Source organism: Scyliorhinus torazame, chromosome 19, assembly GCF_047496885.1.
Source record: "Scyliorhinus torazame isolate Kashiwa2021f chromosome 19, sScyTor2.1, whole genome shotgun sequence".
In the NCBI taxonomy this organism is placed as follows: Eukaryota; Metazoa; Chordata; class Chondrichthyes; order Carcharhiniformes; family Scyliorhinidae; genus Scyliorhinus; species Scyliorhinus torazame.
Window position 1 is genome coordinate 26,309,745 of NC_092725.1, and position 15,133 is coordinate 26,324,877.

The 15,133-nt window shown below is 58.4% G+C and overlaps 1 protein-coding gene across 1 annotated transcript in view; it reads right to left on the minus strand.

Moving 5' to 3' along the window:
* The window catches only part of LOC140396063 (branched-chain alpha-ketoacid dehydrogenase kinase-like), a 32,940-nt gene extending 20,692 nt beyond the window's left edge, over window positions 1-12,248 (minus strand). The window contains exons 1-6 of the mRNA XM_072484163.1: window positions 12,128-12,248; window positions 7,775-7,885; window positions 6,990-7,037; window positions 5,595-5,714; window positions 4,702-4,800; window positions 1,359-1,432 (exon numbers count right to left, since the gene is read on the minus strand). Of these exons, the coding sequence (XP_072340264.1) occupies window positions 1,359-1,432; window positions 4,702-4,800; window positions 5,595-5,714; window positions 6,990-7,037; window positions 7,775-7,885; window positions 12,128-12,169 (494 nt within the window). The 5' untranslated portion in view covers window positions 12,170-12,248. The remainder of the gene's footprint in view (window positions 1-1,358; window positions 1,433-4,701; window positions 4,801-5,594; window positions 5,715-6,989; window positions 7,038-7,774; window positions 7,886-12,127) is intronic.
* Between the last annotated feature and the right edge of the window lie 2,885 nt (window positions 12,249-15,133).

Below are 15,133 nucleotides of genomic sequence, written 5' to 3' on the forward strand. Positions count from 1 at the left end.
CATCTCTCTCTCTCTGTCCGAGGAGTGGCTCAACCCCCATCACTCTCTCTCTCTCCGAGGATTGGCTCAACCCCATCTCTCTCTCTCTCTCTCCGTGGAGTGTTTCAATCCCCATCTCTTTCTCTCTCTCTGTCCGAGGAGTGTTTCAACCCCCATCTCTCTCTCTCGCTCTCTTTCCGAATGGCTCAACCCCCATCTGTCTCTCTGTCCGAGGAGTGTTTCAACCCCCATCTCTCTCTCTCTCTCTCTCCCTCCGAGGAGTGTTTCAACCCCCATCTCTCTCTCTCTCTGTCCGAGGAGTGTCTCAACCCCCTCATTGCTCTCTCTCGCCTAGTGCTGTGTCTTAAACTGCCCATCTCTCCCTCTCTCCTCCAGAACTGTCTCATTCCCCATCTCACTCTCTCCCCCAGAGCCGTGTCTCACCCCCGATCTCTCTCTCTCTCCTCCAGAGCGTGTCTCACCCCCGATCTCTCTCTCTCTCCTCCAGAGCCGTGTCTCACCCCCGATCTCTCTCTCTCTCCTCCAGAGCCGTGTCTCACCCCCGATCTCTCTCTCTCCTCCAGGGCTGTGTCGCAACCCCCATCTCTCTCCTCCAGAGCCGTTGTCTCATCCCCCATCTCACTCTCCCCCAGAGCCGTGTCTCACCCCCGATCTCTCTCTCTCTCCTCCAGAGCGTGTCTCACCCCCGATCTCTCTCTCTCTCCTCCAGAGCCGTGTCTCACCCCCGATCTCTCTCTCTCCTCCAGAGCCGTGTCTCACCCCCGATCTCTCTCTCTCTCCTCCAGAGCCGTGTCTCACCCCCGATCTCTCTCTCTCCTCCAGAGCGTGTCTCACCCCCGATCTCTCTCTCTCTCTCCTCCAGAGCCGTGTCTCACCCCCGATCTCTCTCTCTCTCTCCTCCAGAGCTGTGTCTCAACCCCCGTCTCTCTCTTTCCGAGGAGTGTTTCAACCCCCATCTCTCTCTCTGACACAACCCTTGTTGCTCCGGCTGTGAGCTGGTGAAAGCCGAGGCAGAGACAGCGACCTCCGGTGTGACTGCTTGCAGTCTTGCTGTGCAAGCGCCCACAAACTGCTCGCTAAATGCAGCACCCGCCATAGCTCGGCCTACGTTTCAGTGTGATGTAACTGTTCGCTTCCTCTCACTGGGCAAAAAAGTGAAAATACTTGCTGATCCGAGATTTCCTCTTCCCGAGACAGCGATGCCCACCTCCTGGAATTCATTTTGTAACAGTATACCGAATCATGAGGCAGAAAGCAGGCCTTCCTCACACACCAGCACCACCACAGCCCCCCCCCCCCCACACAACTTCCATGAGCTCTCTCACTGCAACCACATTCGTGTAGCAAGGCTGTGTCACCTGGCAAAGTCCACCCACTTCTCGATGATCTTCTTGGGCGAGAGGCGTGTGCAGATGATGCCAACAAAGTCGGGCTGGAAGGAAAAGGCAAGGAGGGTTAGAGGACAGGTGGCGATGGGGCCAGAGGAGGGGGTTCATTCAGCTCCAAGAGGCCCCACCTGAAAACTGTTGGCCCCCCCCCCCCCCAACTCTGGGGGAAGTCTTCACTTCCACCACCATCGTCTCTCTATCGAGAGGAGACAGCTATTTCATCATAGAATTTACAGTGCAGAAGGAGGCCATTCGGCCCATCGAGTCTGCACCGGCTCTTGGAAAGAGCACCCTACCCAAGGTCAACACCTCCACCCTATCCCCATAACCCAGTAACCCCACCCAACACTAAGGGCAATTTTGGACACTAAGGGCAATTTATCACGGCCAATCCACCTAACCTGCACATCTTTGGACTGTGGGGGGAAACCGGAGCACCCGGAGGAAACCCACGCACACACGGGGAGGATGTGCAGACTCCGGACAGACAGTGACCCAAGCCGGGAATCGAACCGGGGACCCTGGAGCTGTGACGCAATTGTGCTATCCACAATGCTACCGTGCTGCCCCAAACAGGGGCTTATTGGGATTTAACAGTGGGGGCTCGCCACATGCTGAAACCTGCATGGTGTGGTTGGGAAAGTGACTACGGGCAGGAAGCCCAGTTCTCATGTTGACCCTCCAGTGGCAGGCCCTGCTGTTAACCCACCAGAACACGACCCAGAGTCGAGGACAGCTGACTCGACGCCAGGCCAAGTGAGGTCCTTTCCTGCCTTGTGTGTGTGGGGCTGCGGAGGGGGCGGGGCGGGGGGGGTGGAAGAGGCTCAATTACTTCAACATCAAGAGGATTTCCAAGATAACAGTCGCACGGAACGGGGTTCATGAAAACACATAAAACGCAACAGGACAAAGACGGCATCGAATGGGACTTTGTCCACTGCAACGGTGCCAGCGCCAGGAAGAGATTTCGCTTAATGGCGATTGTGAGAGAGTGATAGGAAGGGGTTTGGGTCCATTGGGATGGTGTACAGTGGGAGTGAACGGGAAGGGGTTTGTGTCCATTGGGATTGTGTACAGTGGGAGTGAACAGGAACGGGTTTGGGTCCATTGGGATGGTGTACAGTGGGAGTGAACGGGAAGGGGTTTTGGTCCATTGGGATTGTGTACAGTGGGAGGGAAGCGGTTTGAGTCCATTGGGATTGTGTACAGTGGGGGTGAACGGGAAGGGGTTTGGGTCCATTGGGATTGTGTACACTGGGAGTGAACGGGAAGGGGTTTGGGTCCATTGGGATTGTGTACAGTGGGAGTGAACGGGAAGGGGTTTGTGTCCATTGGGATGGTGTACAGTGGGAGTGAATGGGAAGGGGTTTGGGTCCATTGGGATTGTGTACAGTGGGAGTGAACGGGAAGGGGTTTGGGTCCATTGGGACTGAGTACAGTGAGAGTGAACGGGAAGGGGTTTGGGTCCATTGGGATTGTGTACAGTGGGAGTGAACGGGAAGGGGTTTGGGTCCATTGGGACTGTGTAGAGCGGGAGTGAACGGGAAGGGGTTTGGGTCCATTGGGATTGTGTACAGTGGGAGTGAATGGGAAGGGGTTTGGGTCCATTGGGATTGTGTACAGTGGGAGTAAACTGGAAGGGGTTTGTGTCCATTGGGATTGTGTACAGTGGGAGTGAACGGGAAGGGGTTTGGGTCCATTGGGATTGTGTACAGTGGGAGTAAACTGGAAGGGGTTTGTGTCCATTGGGATTGTGTACAGTGGGAGTGAATGGGAAGGGGTTTGGGTCCATTGGGATTGTGTACAGTGGGAGTAAACTGGAAGAGGTTTGTGTCCATTGGGATTGTGTACAGTGGGAGTGAACGGGAAGGGGTTTGGGTCCATTGGGACTGTGTACAGTGGGAGTGAACGGGAAGGGGTTTGGGTCCATTGGGATTGTGTAGAGCGGGAGTGAACGGGAAGGGGTTTGTGTCCATTGGGATTGTGTACAGTGGGAGTGAACAGGAACGGGTTTGGGTCCATTGGGATGGTGTACAGTGGGAGTGAATGGGAAGGGGTTTTGGTCCATTGGGATTGCGTACAGTGGGAGGGAAGCGGTTTGGGTCCATTGGGATTGTGTACACTGGGAGTGAACGGGAAGGGGTTTGGGTCCATTGGGATTGTGTACAGTGGGAGTGAACGGGAAGGGGTTTGTGTCCATTGGGATGGTGTACAGTGGGAGTGAATGGGAAGGGGTTTGGGTCCATTGGGATTGTGTACAGTGGGAGTGAACGGGAAGGGGTTTGGGTCCATTGGGACTGAGTACAGTGAGAGTGAACGGGAAGGGGTTTGGGTCCATTGGGATTGTGTACAGTGGGAGTGAACGGGAAGGGGTTTGGGTCCATTGGGACTGTGTAGAGCGGGAGTGAACGGGAAGGGGTTTGGGTCCATTGGGATTGTGTACAGTGGGAGTGAATGGGAAGGGGTTTGGGTCCATTGGGATTGTGTACAGTGGGAGTAAACTGGAAGGGGTTTGTGTCCATTGGGATTGTGTACAGTGGGAGTGAACGGGAAGGGGTTTGGGTCCATTGGGATTGTGTACAGTGGGAGTAAACTGGAAGGGGTTTGTGTCCATTGGGATTGTGTACAGTGGGAGTGAATGGGAAGGGGTTTGGGTCCATTGGGATTGTGTACAGTGGGAGTAAACTGGAAGAGGTTTGTGTCCATTGGGATTGTGTACAGTGGGAGTGAACGGGAAGGGGTTTGGGTCCATTGGGACTGTGTACAGTGGGAGTGAACGGGAAGGGGTTTGGGTCCAATGGGATTGTGTACAGTGGGAGTGAACGGGAAGGGGTTTGGGTCCATTGGGATTGTGTACAGTGGGAGTGAACGGGAAGGGGTTTGGGTCCATTGGGATTGTGTACAGTGGGAGTAAACTGGAAGGGGTTTGTGTCCATTGGGATTGTGTACAGTGGGGGTGAACGGGAAGGGGTTTGTGTCCATTGGGATTGTGTACAGTGGGAGTGAACGGGAAGGGGTTTGGGTCCAATGGGATTGTGTACAGTGGGAGTGAACGGGAAGGGGTTTGGGTCCATTGGGATTGTGTACAGTGGGAGTAAACTGGAAGGGGTTTGTGTCCATTGGGATTGTGTACAGTGGGGGTGAACGGGAAGGGGTTTGAGTCCATTGGGATTGTGTACAGTGGGGGTGAACGGGAAGGGGTTTGAGTCCATTGGGACTGTGTACATTGGGAATGGGGTTTGGTTCCATCCAGATTGAGGACAGTCCTGCCGCTAACCCACCCTTGGCTGTCGTGTGACGTTGCTCCGCTTACCCTGTCCTCGTGCAGCGCCAGGTGGTGAGTCGCCAGCATTCGCATTCCCAGCCGTGACGTCAACGTCTTGTCCAGAAACTGGCGAATCACTGCCTCATCCTTAAAAGGTGAAAGAAAATCCCTCGGTGAATGAAGGAGCCTGAATGACGGGGCCCCGACATTCCTCCGCGGTGCTGTACCCTTCGACAGGTACCCTCCTCGGTGGGGGGGGGGCACATCGGGTCCGAGGGCGGCCAACTCAGCACGAGGCCCAAAATGGAGCCTCTCCTGTTCCATGTGGGTGTGTCTGTGTAAACTAAGAATTCTGTTATTTGTTGAAGAAACCTGGGTGTGGTCGTGCGGAGATCTGTGGGTCACGTACAGATTTAACCGTATGGCTAGCTGGAGAAATCGTTTTGATACACATCTCGGCCCGTCGTGCAGTAGAGCCAGAGACAGACAGTGCACTCCTTCCATGTCCATCTGAACAAGATGGCAGAGGCCACAAAGGGACACAGGCAGATCAAGCGAGTGGATGCTGCAAAGGCAACAGATGAAATATCGCGTGTGAAAGCGCAATGTCATTTACTTTGGTCAGAAGGATGGAAAGGCAGAATATCTCCACCCCCCCAAACCTCCCCGTCCAACAAGGTACAACATTTGTAAGTGGGTGCGCTCGTGACGCACGTACAGCAAGCCATTAGGTGGGCGAATAAAGGAGTTATAGTTGTGTAGGGAGGGGTCAGGTCTGGAATTGTAATCTCCCTCTCTTTCTCTGGGAGTTGATATATTAGTTATAATCTCTGGAGTTTCGAAGAACGCGAGGCGACCGCCTTGAAACATTCACGGTTCTGAAGGAGCTGTATGAAGGCCGGGATTGAAGCCTGGGCCTTTCCTGCAGACGTCCTGCTCACCTTGACGTGCCGGCGGCTCTCCCGGAAACCCTCGGCCAGCAGGGTGACCACGTCCTTGTGGTCATCGAGGAGCTGCTGCAGCAGCCGACAGTATTGCCCCTCCACTTCGCTGTTCTTAATCTGGAGGGGGAAAAAACAAAGCGGGAAAAGGAGACGAGGGTCACACACACACACACACACACACACACACACACTCGCATGCGCACAGACCCACTGAGCATGCCGGTTCCCTCCCCTTGCGCCCACGGCCACTTTTCAGGACTCCTTTGTTGGTTGGGGTTTTACCCAGGCCGCGTTGGTGCCGCCACATTCCTCTTACCCGCCGACCTGCCTCAACCTATCACTCGCGAGCACGCCCCCAACGAGACTTGCGGCTTTCCTGAACCGCTGCCCGATGCTGAGTCAAGAGAACGGGGAAGGACCTGGTTCTGAAGTGGGGTGAGGGTGGGGGCAGGTGCCGCCTCTCCGTCGCCGAGCGTCTCCATCGGAGAGACTCGGAGGGGAACTGGGAGGAGGGAGTGATCTTCCAGTGGGACCACCAGCCCCTTTCCCCAACCCCCACGCCCGCAGTTCCACTCAAGACATCAATCGACCGATCAGATACCGCTGTCACAATAGGAGAACGCTCCCCGCACACCAGGAGCAATGGCACGTGTTATGGGTCAGGGTTTGGAAAACTCCAAAGTATATCATTGAGTTCACCTGACCTACAATTGTTTATCGATGTTGGTTCCGATGAGCACAAGGGCCTGACTTTCAGGTGTTATTCAACAGAGGCTTTAAGCACTTTTAATCAAAAAAGAAAACTTTATTCTACGAATTTAGTTAACATTTTTATAAACACACACAGTAAGAATTATCAACTACAAACATAAATACCCCACACAGCTACAGTACTCTATGTATAACCCTTAATAAATTCCCCTTTACTGTTCCAGTTTAAAAACAAGATCCCTTAAACGCCTTTTCAAAGGAGTGGCCCCACACACGGCACTCTTCCTGCCTTGGTACGGATACGCTAGTGTCCTTTCCAAAACAGCAGGTATGGATTCCTTCCAGAAGACAGTTATCGCTTTTAAGTTATCAATTAGTCTGCAAACAGCTTTTAAACTGCAGTTAGAGAGACACTTCGTTTCAACCTGTGCAGTACACCAGTTCAAACTCAAAACAAAAGTAAAACTCAGAGCCACAGCCCAGCTCCTCCCACATGACATCACTGAAGCCATGTGATAAGACAAAAACATTTCTTAAAGGGACGCTCCCGTGACACACGGAAAGTGAGCGAAAAGTAAGTCTCGCGCCATCAGAAAGGCCACAAGTTGTAGCTAGCAGCGTGAGCATAGCCCTCGGTGGAGTAATAACCCATTGTCATGGAGTGGTGACGCCTTTACTTACCGGAGGAAACTCACTGAGCTTCTGGAAGGCGCGAATGTATAACTCATGCTGCAAAAAAAAAAAGACAAATTAGTGCAGGGAAGAAAGAAATCCACCAGAATGTGGGCCGCAAAAGACAGATTGATAAGGAGATTAGCGCAAACTCTGTCCATGTTACCCTCTAGCAGGGTTAGCCTTGAGGGGGCGCTGTGCCACTGGAGAAAAGAGTGCTGCATTGCCGGTGCTGAGGGAGCATCGCACTGGCAGAGAGTCAATACTGAGGGAGCGCCACTGTCTGAGGGTCAGTACTGAGGGAGCGCGGCATTGTCGGAGGGTCAGTACTGAGGGAACGCCGCACTGTCGGCGGGTCAGTGCTGAGGGAGCGCCGCACTGTTGGAGGATTGGTGCTGAGGGTGCACAGCACTATCGGAGGGTCAGTGCTGAGGGAGCGCTGTACTGTCAGAGGGTCAGTGCTGAGGGAGCACTGCACTGTCGGTGGGTCGGTGTTGAGAGAGCGCCGCACTGTCGGAGGGTCTGTACGGAGGGAGCACCGCATAATAATAGATCTCACTGTCGGGCTCTGCTCACTATGGGCCAATCGACTGTGCAATCTCCTACATCCCAACAGTGATGAGGCTCCGGAGTCCGGACACAAAGTCTCGGGCGGTTCTCGGGTCGCCGATGGATATATTTTCTGCTTTACTCGCCCTCACCGACCCCTACCAGTCGAAGCCCTTCCATAAACTTAAAGAACTGCTGAGAGGACCCTTTCGGTGTGTTTGAAATCCCTGTGACGTGACACTCACCACCTGCAGAAGGGTCGGGTTACAGCCCATGATGAATGGAAGGTTCCGGATGCTCTTTATTCGATGCGCGATACGGACAGGCAGCTCCTTGAGCAAGTAGCGGGCACTTTTCTACAAATGCAAGAGGGGGAGAATTAGAACGCCACATCGAGGACTAGCAGTCCCCGCACCCTTTAATATCCCACCCAGACTAATCCCACTCTCCCGCCTCACTCCCCGCACCCTTTAATATCCCACCCAGACTAATCCCACTCTCCCCCTCACTCCCCGCACCCTTTAATATCCCACCCAGTCTAATCCCACTCTCCCCCCTCACTCCCCGCACCCTTTAATATCCCACCCAGTCTAATCCCACTCTTCCCCCCTCACTCTTTAATATCCCACCCAGTCTAATCCCACTCTCCCCCCGCACCCTTTAATATCCCACCCAGTCTAATCCCACTCTCCCGCCTCACTCTCCGCACCCTTTAATATCCCACCCAGTCTAATCCCACTCTCCCGCCTCACTCTCCGCACCCTTTAATATCCCACCCAGTCTAATCCCACTCTCTCCCTCACTCCCCGCACCCTTTAATATCCCACCCAGTCTAATCCCACTCTCCCGTCTCACTCTCCGCACCCTTTAATATCCCACCCAGTCTAATCCCACTCTCCCCCCTCACTCTCCGCACCCTTTAATATCCCACCCAGTCTAATCCCACTCTCCCGCCTCACTCTCCGCACCCTTTAATATCCCACCCAGACTAATCCCACTCTCCCCCCGCACCCTTTAATATCCCACCCAGTCTAATCCCACTCTCCCCCTCACTCCCCGCACCCTTTAATATCCCACCCAGACTAATCCCACTCTCCCGTCTCACTCTCCGCACCCTTTAATATCCCACCCAGACTAATCCCACTCTCCCGTCTCACTCTCCGCACCCTTTAATATCCCACCCAGTCTAATCCCACTCTCCCCCTCACTCCCCGCACCCTTCAATATCCCACGCAGTCTAATCCCACTTCCCCCCCCACCCCTCACTCCCCACACCCTTTAATATCCCACCCAAACTAATCCCACTCTCCCCCTCATTCCCCGCACCCTTTAATATCCCACCCAGTCTAATCCCACTCTCCCCCTCACTCCCCGCACCCTTTAATATCCCACCCAGTCTAATCCCACTCTCCCCCTCTCACTCCCCACACCCTTTAATATCCCACCCAGTCTAATCCCACTCTCCCCCTCACTCCCCGCACCCTTTAATATCCCACCCAAACTAATCCCACTCTCCCGCCTCACTCTCCGCACCCTTTAATATCCCACCCAGTCTAATCCCACTCTCCCCCTCACTCCCCGCACCCTTCAATATCCCACGCAGTCTAATCCCACTTCCCCACCCCACCCCTCACTCCCCACACCCTTTAATATCCCACCCAGTCTAATCCCACTCTCCCCCTCACCCTTTAATATCCCACCCAGTCTAATCCCACTCTCCCCCCTCACCCTTTAATATCCCACCCAGTCTAATCCCACTCTCTCCCTCACTCCCCACACCCTTTAATATCTCACCCAGTCTAATCCCACTCTCTCCCTCACTCCCCACACCCTTTAATATCCCACCCAGTCTAATCCCACTCTCTCCCTCACTCCCCGCACCCTTTAATATCCCGCCCAGTCTAATCCCACTCTCCCTCACTCCCCGCACCCTTTAATATCCCACCCAGTCTAATCCCACTCTCCCCCCTCACCCTTTAATATCCCACCCAGTCTAATCCCACTCTTCCCCCCTCACTCTTTAATATCCCACATAGTCTAATCCCTCTCTCAACCTCACTCCCCACACCCTTTAATACCCTACCCAGTCTAATCCCACTCTCCCCCCTCACTCCCCGCACCCTTTAATATCCCACCCAGTCTAATCCCACTCTCCCCCCTCACTCCCCGCACCCTTTAATATCCCATCCAGTCTAATCCCGCTACCCCCCCTCGCTCCCCTCACCCTTTAATATCCCACCCAGTCTAATCCCACTCTCCCACCACTCTTTAATATCCCACCCAATCTAATCCCACTCTACCACCCTCACCCTTTAATATCCCACCCAGTCTAATCCCACTCTCCTCCCTCGTTCCCCGCACCCTTTAATATCCCACCCAGTCTAATCCTACTCTCCCCCTTTCACTCCCCTCACCCTTTAATATCCCACATCAGTCTAATCCCACTCTCCCCGTCACTCCCCGCACCCTTTAATATCCCACCCAATCTAATCCCACTCTCCCACCTCACCCTTTAATATCCCACCCAGTATAATTCCACTCCCCCCTCACTCTTTAATATACCACCCAGTCTAATCCCACGCTCCCCCCTCACTCCCCGCACCCTTTAATATCCCATCCAGTCTAATCCAACTCCACCCACTCACTCCCCTCGCCCTTTAATATCCCACCCAGTCTAATCCCACTCTCCCCCCTCGTTCCCCGCACCCTTTAATATCCCACCCAGACTAATCTCACTCTCCCCCAACTCTTTAATATCCCACCCAATCTAATCCCACTCTCCCCCCCTCACCCTTTAATATCCCACCCAGTCTAATCCCACTCTCCCCCCTCGTTCCCCGCACCCTTTAATATCCCACCCAGTCTAATCCCACTCTCCCCCTCTCACTCCCCTCACCCTTTAATATCCCACCCAGTCTAATCCCACTCTCCCCCTCACTCCCCGCACCCTTTAATATCCCACACAGTCTAATCCCACTCTCCCCCCCCGTTCCCCGCACCCTTTAATATCCCACCCAGTCTAATTCCACTCCCCTCACCCTTTAATATCCCACCCAGTCTAATCCCACTCTCCCCCTCACTCCCCGCACCCTTTAATATCCCACCCAGTCTAATCCCACTCTCCCCCCCCTCACCCTTTAATATCCCACCCAGTATAATCCCACTCTCTCCCTCACTCTTTAATATCCCAACCAATCTAATTCCACTCTCCCCCCTCACTCTTTAATATCCCACCCAGTCTAATCCCACTCTCCCCCCTCGTTCCCCGCACCCTTTAATATCCCACCCAGTCTAATCCCACTCTCCCCCCTCACACACTTTAATATCCCACCCAGTCTAATCCCACTCTCCCCCTCGTTCCCCGCACCCTTTAATATCCCACCCAGTCTAATCCCACTCTCCCCCCGCACCCTTTAATATCCCACCCAGTCTAATCCCACTCTCATCTCACCCTTTAATATCCCACCCAGTCTAATCCCACTCTCCCCCTCACTCCCCACACCCATTAATATCCCACCCAGTCTAATCCCACTGCCCCCCCCCTCACTCCCCACACCCATTAATATCCCACCCAGTCTAATCCCACTGCCCCCCCTCACTCCCCGCACCCTTTAATATCCCACCCAGTCTAATCCCCCCCTCCCCCCCGTCACTCCCCGCACCCTTTAATATCCCACCCAGTCTAATCCCACTCTTCCCCCTCACTCTCCACACCCTTTAATATCCCACCCAGTCTAATTCCACTCTCCCCCCTCGTTCCCCGCACCCTTTAGTATCACACATAGTCTAATCCCACTCTCAACCTCACTCCCCACACCATTTAATATCCAACCCAGTCTAATCCCACTCTCCCCCTCACTCACCACACACTTTAATATCCCACTCAGTCTAATCCCACTTCCCCCCCACCCCACACCCTTTAATATCCCACCCAGTCTAATCCCACTCTTCCCCCCTCACCCTTTAATATCCCACCCAATCTAATCCCACTCTCTCCCTCACCCCCCACACCCTTTAATATCCCACCCAGTCTAATTCCACTCTCCCCACTCACTTTAATATCCCACCCAATCTAATCCCACTCTCCCCCCTCACTCTTTAATATCCCACCCAGTCTAATCCCACTCTCTCCCTCACTCCCCACACCCTTTAATATCCCACCCAGTCTAATCCCACTCTCCCCCCTCGTTCCCCGCACCCTTTAATATCCCACCCAGTGTAATTCCACTCTCCCCACTCACTCTTTAATATCCCACCCAATCTAATCCCACTCTCCCCACTCGTTCCCCGCACCCTTTAATATCCCACCCACTCTCCCCCCTCACTCTTTAATATCCCACCCAGTCAAATCCCACTCTCCCCCCTCACTCCCCTCACCCTTTAATATCCCACCCAGTCTAATTCCACTCTCCCCACTCACTCTTTAATATCCCACCCAATCTAATCCCACTCTCCCCCCTCACTCTTTAATATCCCACCCAGTCTAATCCCACTCTCTCCCTCACTCCCCGCACCCTTTAATATCCCACCCAGTCCAATACCCATTCCTGTTCATCTCATGCACCCAGAGATCCTCAGTCACACATATCTCCAGTTACCAACAAATGGGATCCGTCTGGTGACTTTCCTGCATACAACATTGTAGTTGGAGTGAGACGGACTGACGCCTGGAGAGAGAGAGAGAGAAAGCAAATTCAAATCTGTTCTCATTGCAGATCCCCTCCGAAAGCCCACCCACAGCCCCCACTGCCCACCCACAGCTCCCGCTGACCCCCAGCCCACCCACAGCTCGCGCTGCCCCCCCCACAGCACCCGGAGCCCTCCAGCCCACCCACAGCCCCCGCTGCCCCCCCAGCCCACCCACAGCCCCCGCTGCCCCCCCACAGCCCCCTCAGCCCACCCACAGCTCCCGCTGCCCCCCAGCCCACCCACAGCTCCCGCTGCCCCCCCAACCCACCCACAGCTCCCGCTGCCCCCCCCACACCAGCCCACCCACAGCTCCCGCTGCCCCCCCAACCCACCCACAGCTCCCGCTGCCCCCCCCACACCAGCCCACCCACAGCACCTGCTGCCCCCCCACACCAGCCCACCCACAGCACCCGCTGCCCTCCAGCCCACCCAGAGCCCCCGCTGTCCCCCCAGCCCCCGCTGTCCCCCCAGCCCACCCACAGCCCCCGCTGTCCCTCCAGCCCACCCACAGCCCCCGCTGTCCGCCCCAGCCCACCCACAGCCCCCGCTGTCCGCCCCAGCCCACCCACAGCCCCCGCTGTCCGCCCCAGCCCACCCACAGCCCCCGCTGTCCGCCCCAGCCCACCCACAGCTCCCACTGCACCCCCCCAGCCCCCGCTGTCCCCTGAGCCCCCGCTGTCCCTCCAGCCCACCCACAGCCCCCGCTGTCCCTCCAGCCCACCCACAGCCCCCGCTGTCCGCCCCAGCCCACCCACAGCCCCCGCTGTCCCCCCAGCCCCCGCTCTCCCTCCAGCCCACCCACAGCCCCCGCTGTCCCCCCAGCCCACCCCCAGCCCCCGCTGTCCGCCCCAGCCCACCCACAGCCCCCGCTGTCCCCCCAGCCCACCCCCAGCCCCCGCTGTCCGCTCCAGCCCACCCACAGCCCCCCAGCCCACCCACAGCTCCCCCTGCGCCGCTCCAGCCCACCCACAGCTCCCACTGCACCCCCCCAGCCCACCCACAGCCCCCGCTGTCCCCCCAGCCCACCCCCAGCCCCCGCTGTCCCTCCAGCCCACCCACAGCCCCCGCTGTCCCTCCAGCCCACCCACAGCCCCCGCTGTCCGCCCCAGCCCACCCACAGCCCCCGCTGTCCCCCCAGCCCACCCACAGCCCCCTGCGCCGCTCCAGCCCACCCACAGCCCCCGCTGTCCGCCCCAGCCCACCCACAGCCCCCGCTGTCCCCCCAGCCCACCCACAGCCCCCGCTGTCCCCCCAGCCCACCCACAGCCCCCGCTGTCCGCTCCAGCCCACCCACAGCCCCCCAGCCCACCCACAGCCCCCGCTGTCCCTCCAGCCCACCCACAGCCCCCGCTGTCCGCCCCAGCCCACCCACAGCCCCCGCTGTCCGCCCCAGCCCACCCACAGCCCCCGCTGTCCCTCCAGCCCACCCACAGCCCCCGCTGTCCGACCCAGCCCACCCACAGCCCCCGCTGTCCGCCCCAGCCCACCCACAGCTCCCGCTGCACCCCCCCAGCCCACCCACAGCCCCCGCTGTCCCTCCAGCCCACCCACAGCCCCCGCTGTCCGCCCCAGCCCACCCACAGCCCCCGCTGTCCCTCCAGCCCACCCACAGCCCCCGCTGTCCCTCCAGCCCACCCACAGCCCCCGCTGTCCGCCCCAGCCCACCCACAGCCCCCGCTGTCCCCCCAGCCCACCCCCAGCCCCCGCTGTCCCTCCAGCCCACCCACAGCCCCTGCTGTCCCTCCAGCCCACCCACAGCCCCCGCTGTCCGCCCCAGCCCACCCACAGCCCCCGCTGTCCGCCCCAGCCCACCCACAGCCCCCGCTGTCCACCCCAGCCCACCCACAGCTCCCACTGCACCCCCCCAGCCCACCCACAGCCCCCGCTGTCCCTCCAGCCCACCCACAGCCCCCGCTGTCCCTCCAGCCCACCCACAGCCCCCGCTGTCCGCCCCAGCCCACCCACAGCCCCCGCTGTCCCCCCAGCCCCCGCTGTCCCTCCAGCCCACCCACAGCCCCCGCTGTCCGCCCCAGCCCACCCACAGCTCCCATTGCACCCCCCCAGCCCACCCACAGCCCCCGCTGTCCCCCCAGCCCCCGCTGTCCCTCCAGCCCACCCACAGCCCCCGCTGTCCCTCCAGCCCACCCACAGCCCCCGCTGTCCCTCCAGCCCACCCACAGCCCCCGCTGTCCGCCCCAGCCCACCCCCAGCCCCCGCTGTCCTCCAGCCCACCCACAGCCCCCGCTGTCCCTCCAGCCCACCCACAGCCCCCGCTGTCCGCCCCAGCCCACCCACAGCTCCCATTGCACCCCCCCAGCCCACCCACAGCCCCCGCTGTCCCCCCAGCCCACCCCCAGCCCCCGCTGTCCCTCCAGCCCACCCACAGCCCCCGCTGTCCCCCCAGCCCACCCACAGCCCCCGCTGTCCCCCCAGCCCACCCACAGCCCCCGCTGTCCGCTCCAGCCCACCCACAGCCCCGCTGTCCCCCCAGCCCACCCACAGCCCCCGCTGTCCGCTCCAGCCCACGCACAGCCCCCCAGCCCACCCACAGCTCCCCTGCACCGCGCCAGCCCACCCACAGCCCCCGCTGTCCGCCCCAGCCCACCCACAGCCCCCGCTGTCCGCCCCAGCCCACCCACAGCCCCCGCTGTCCGCTCCAGCCCACCCACACCCCCCCAGCCCACCACAGCCCCCCCAGCCCACCCACAGCCCCCCCACGGACCCCCAGCCCACCCACAGCTCCCCTGCGCCGCTCCAGCCCACCCACAGCCCCCGCTGTCCGCCCCAGCCCACCCACAGCTCCCACTGCACCCCCCCAGCCCACCCACAGCCCCCGCTGTCCCCCAGCCCCCGCTGTCCCTCCAGCCCACCCACAGCCCCCGCTGTCCGCCCCAGCCCACCCACAGCCCCCGCTG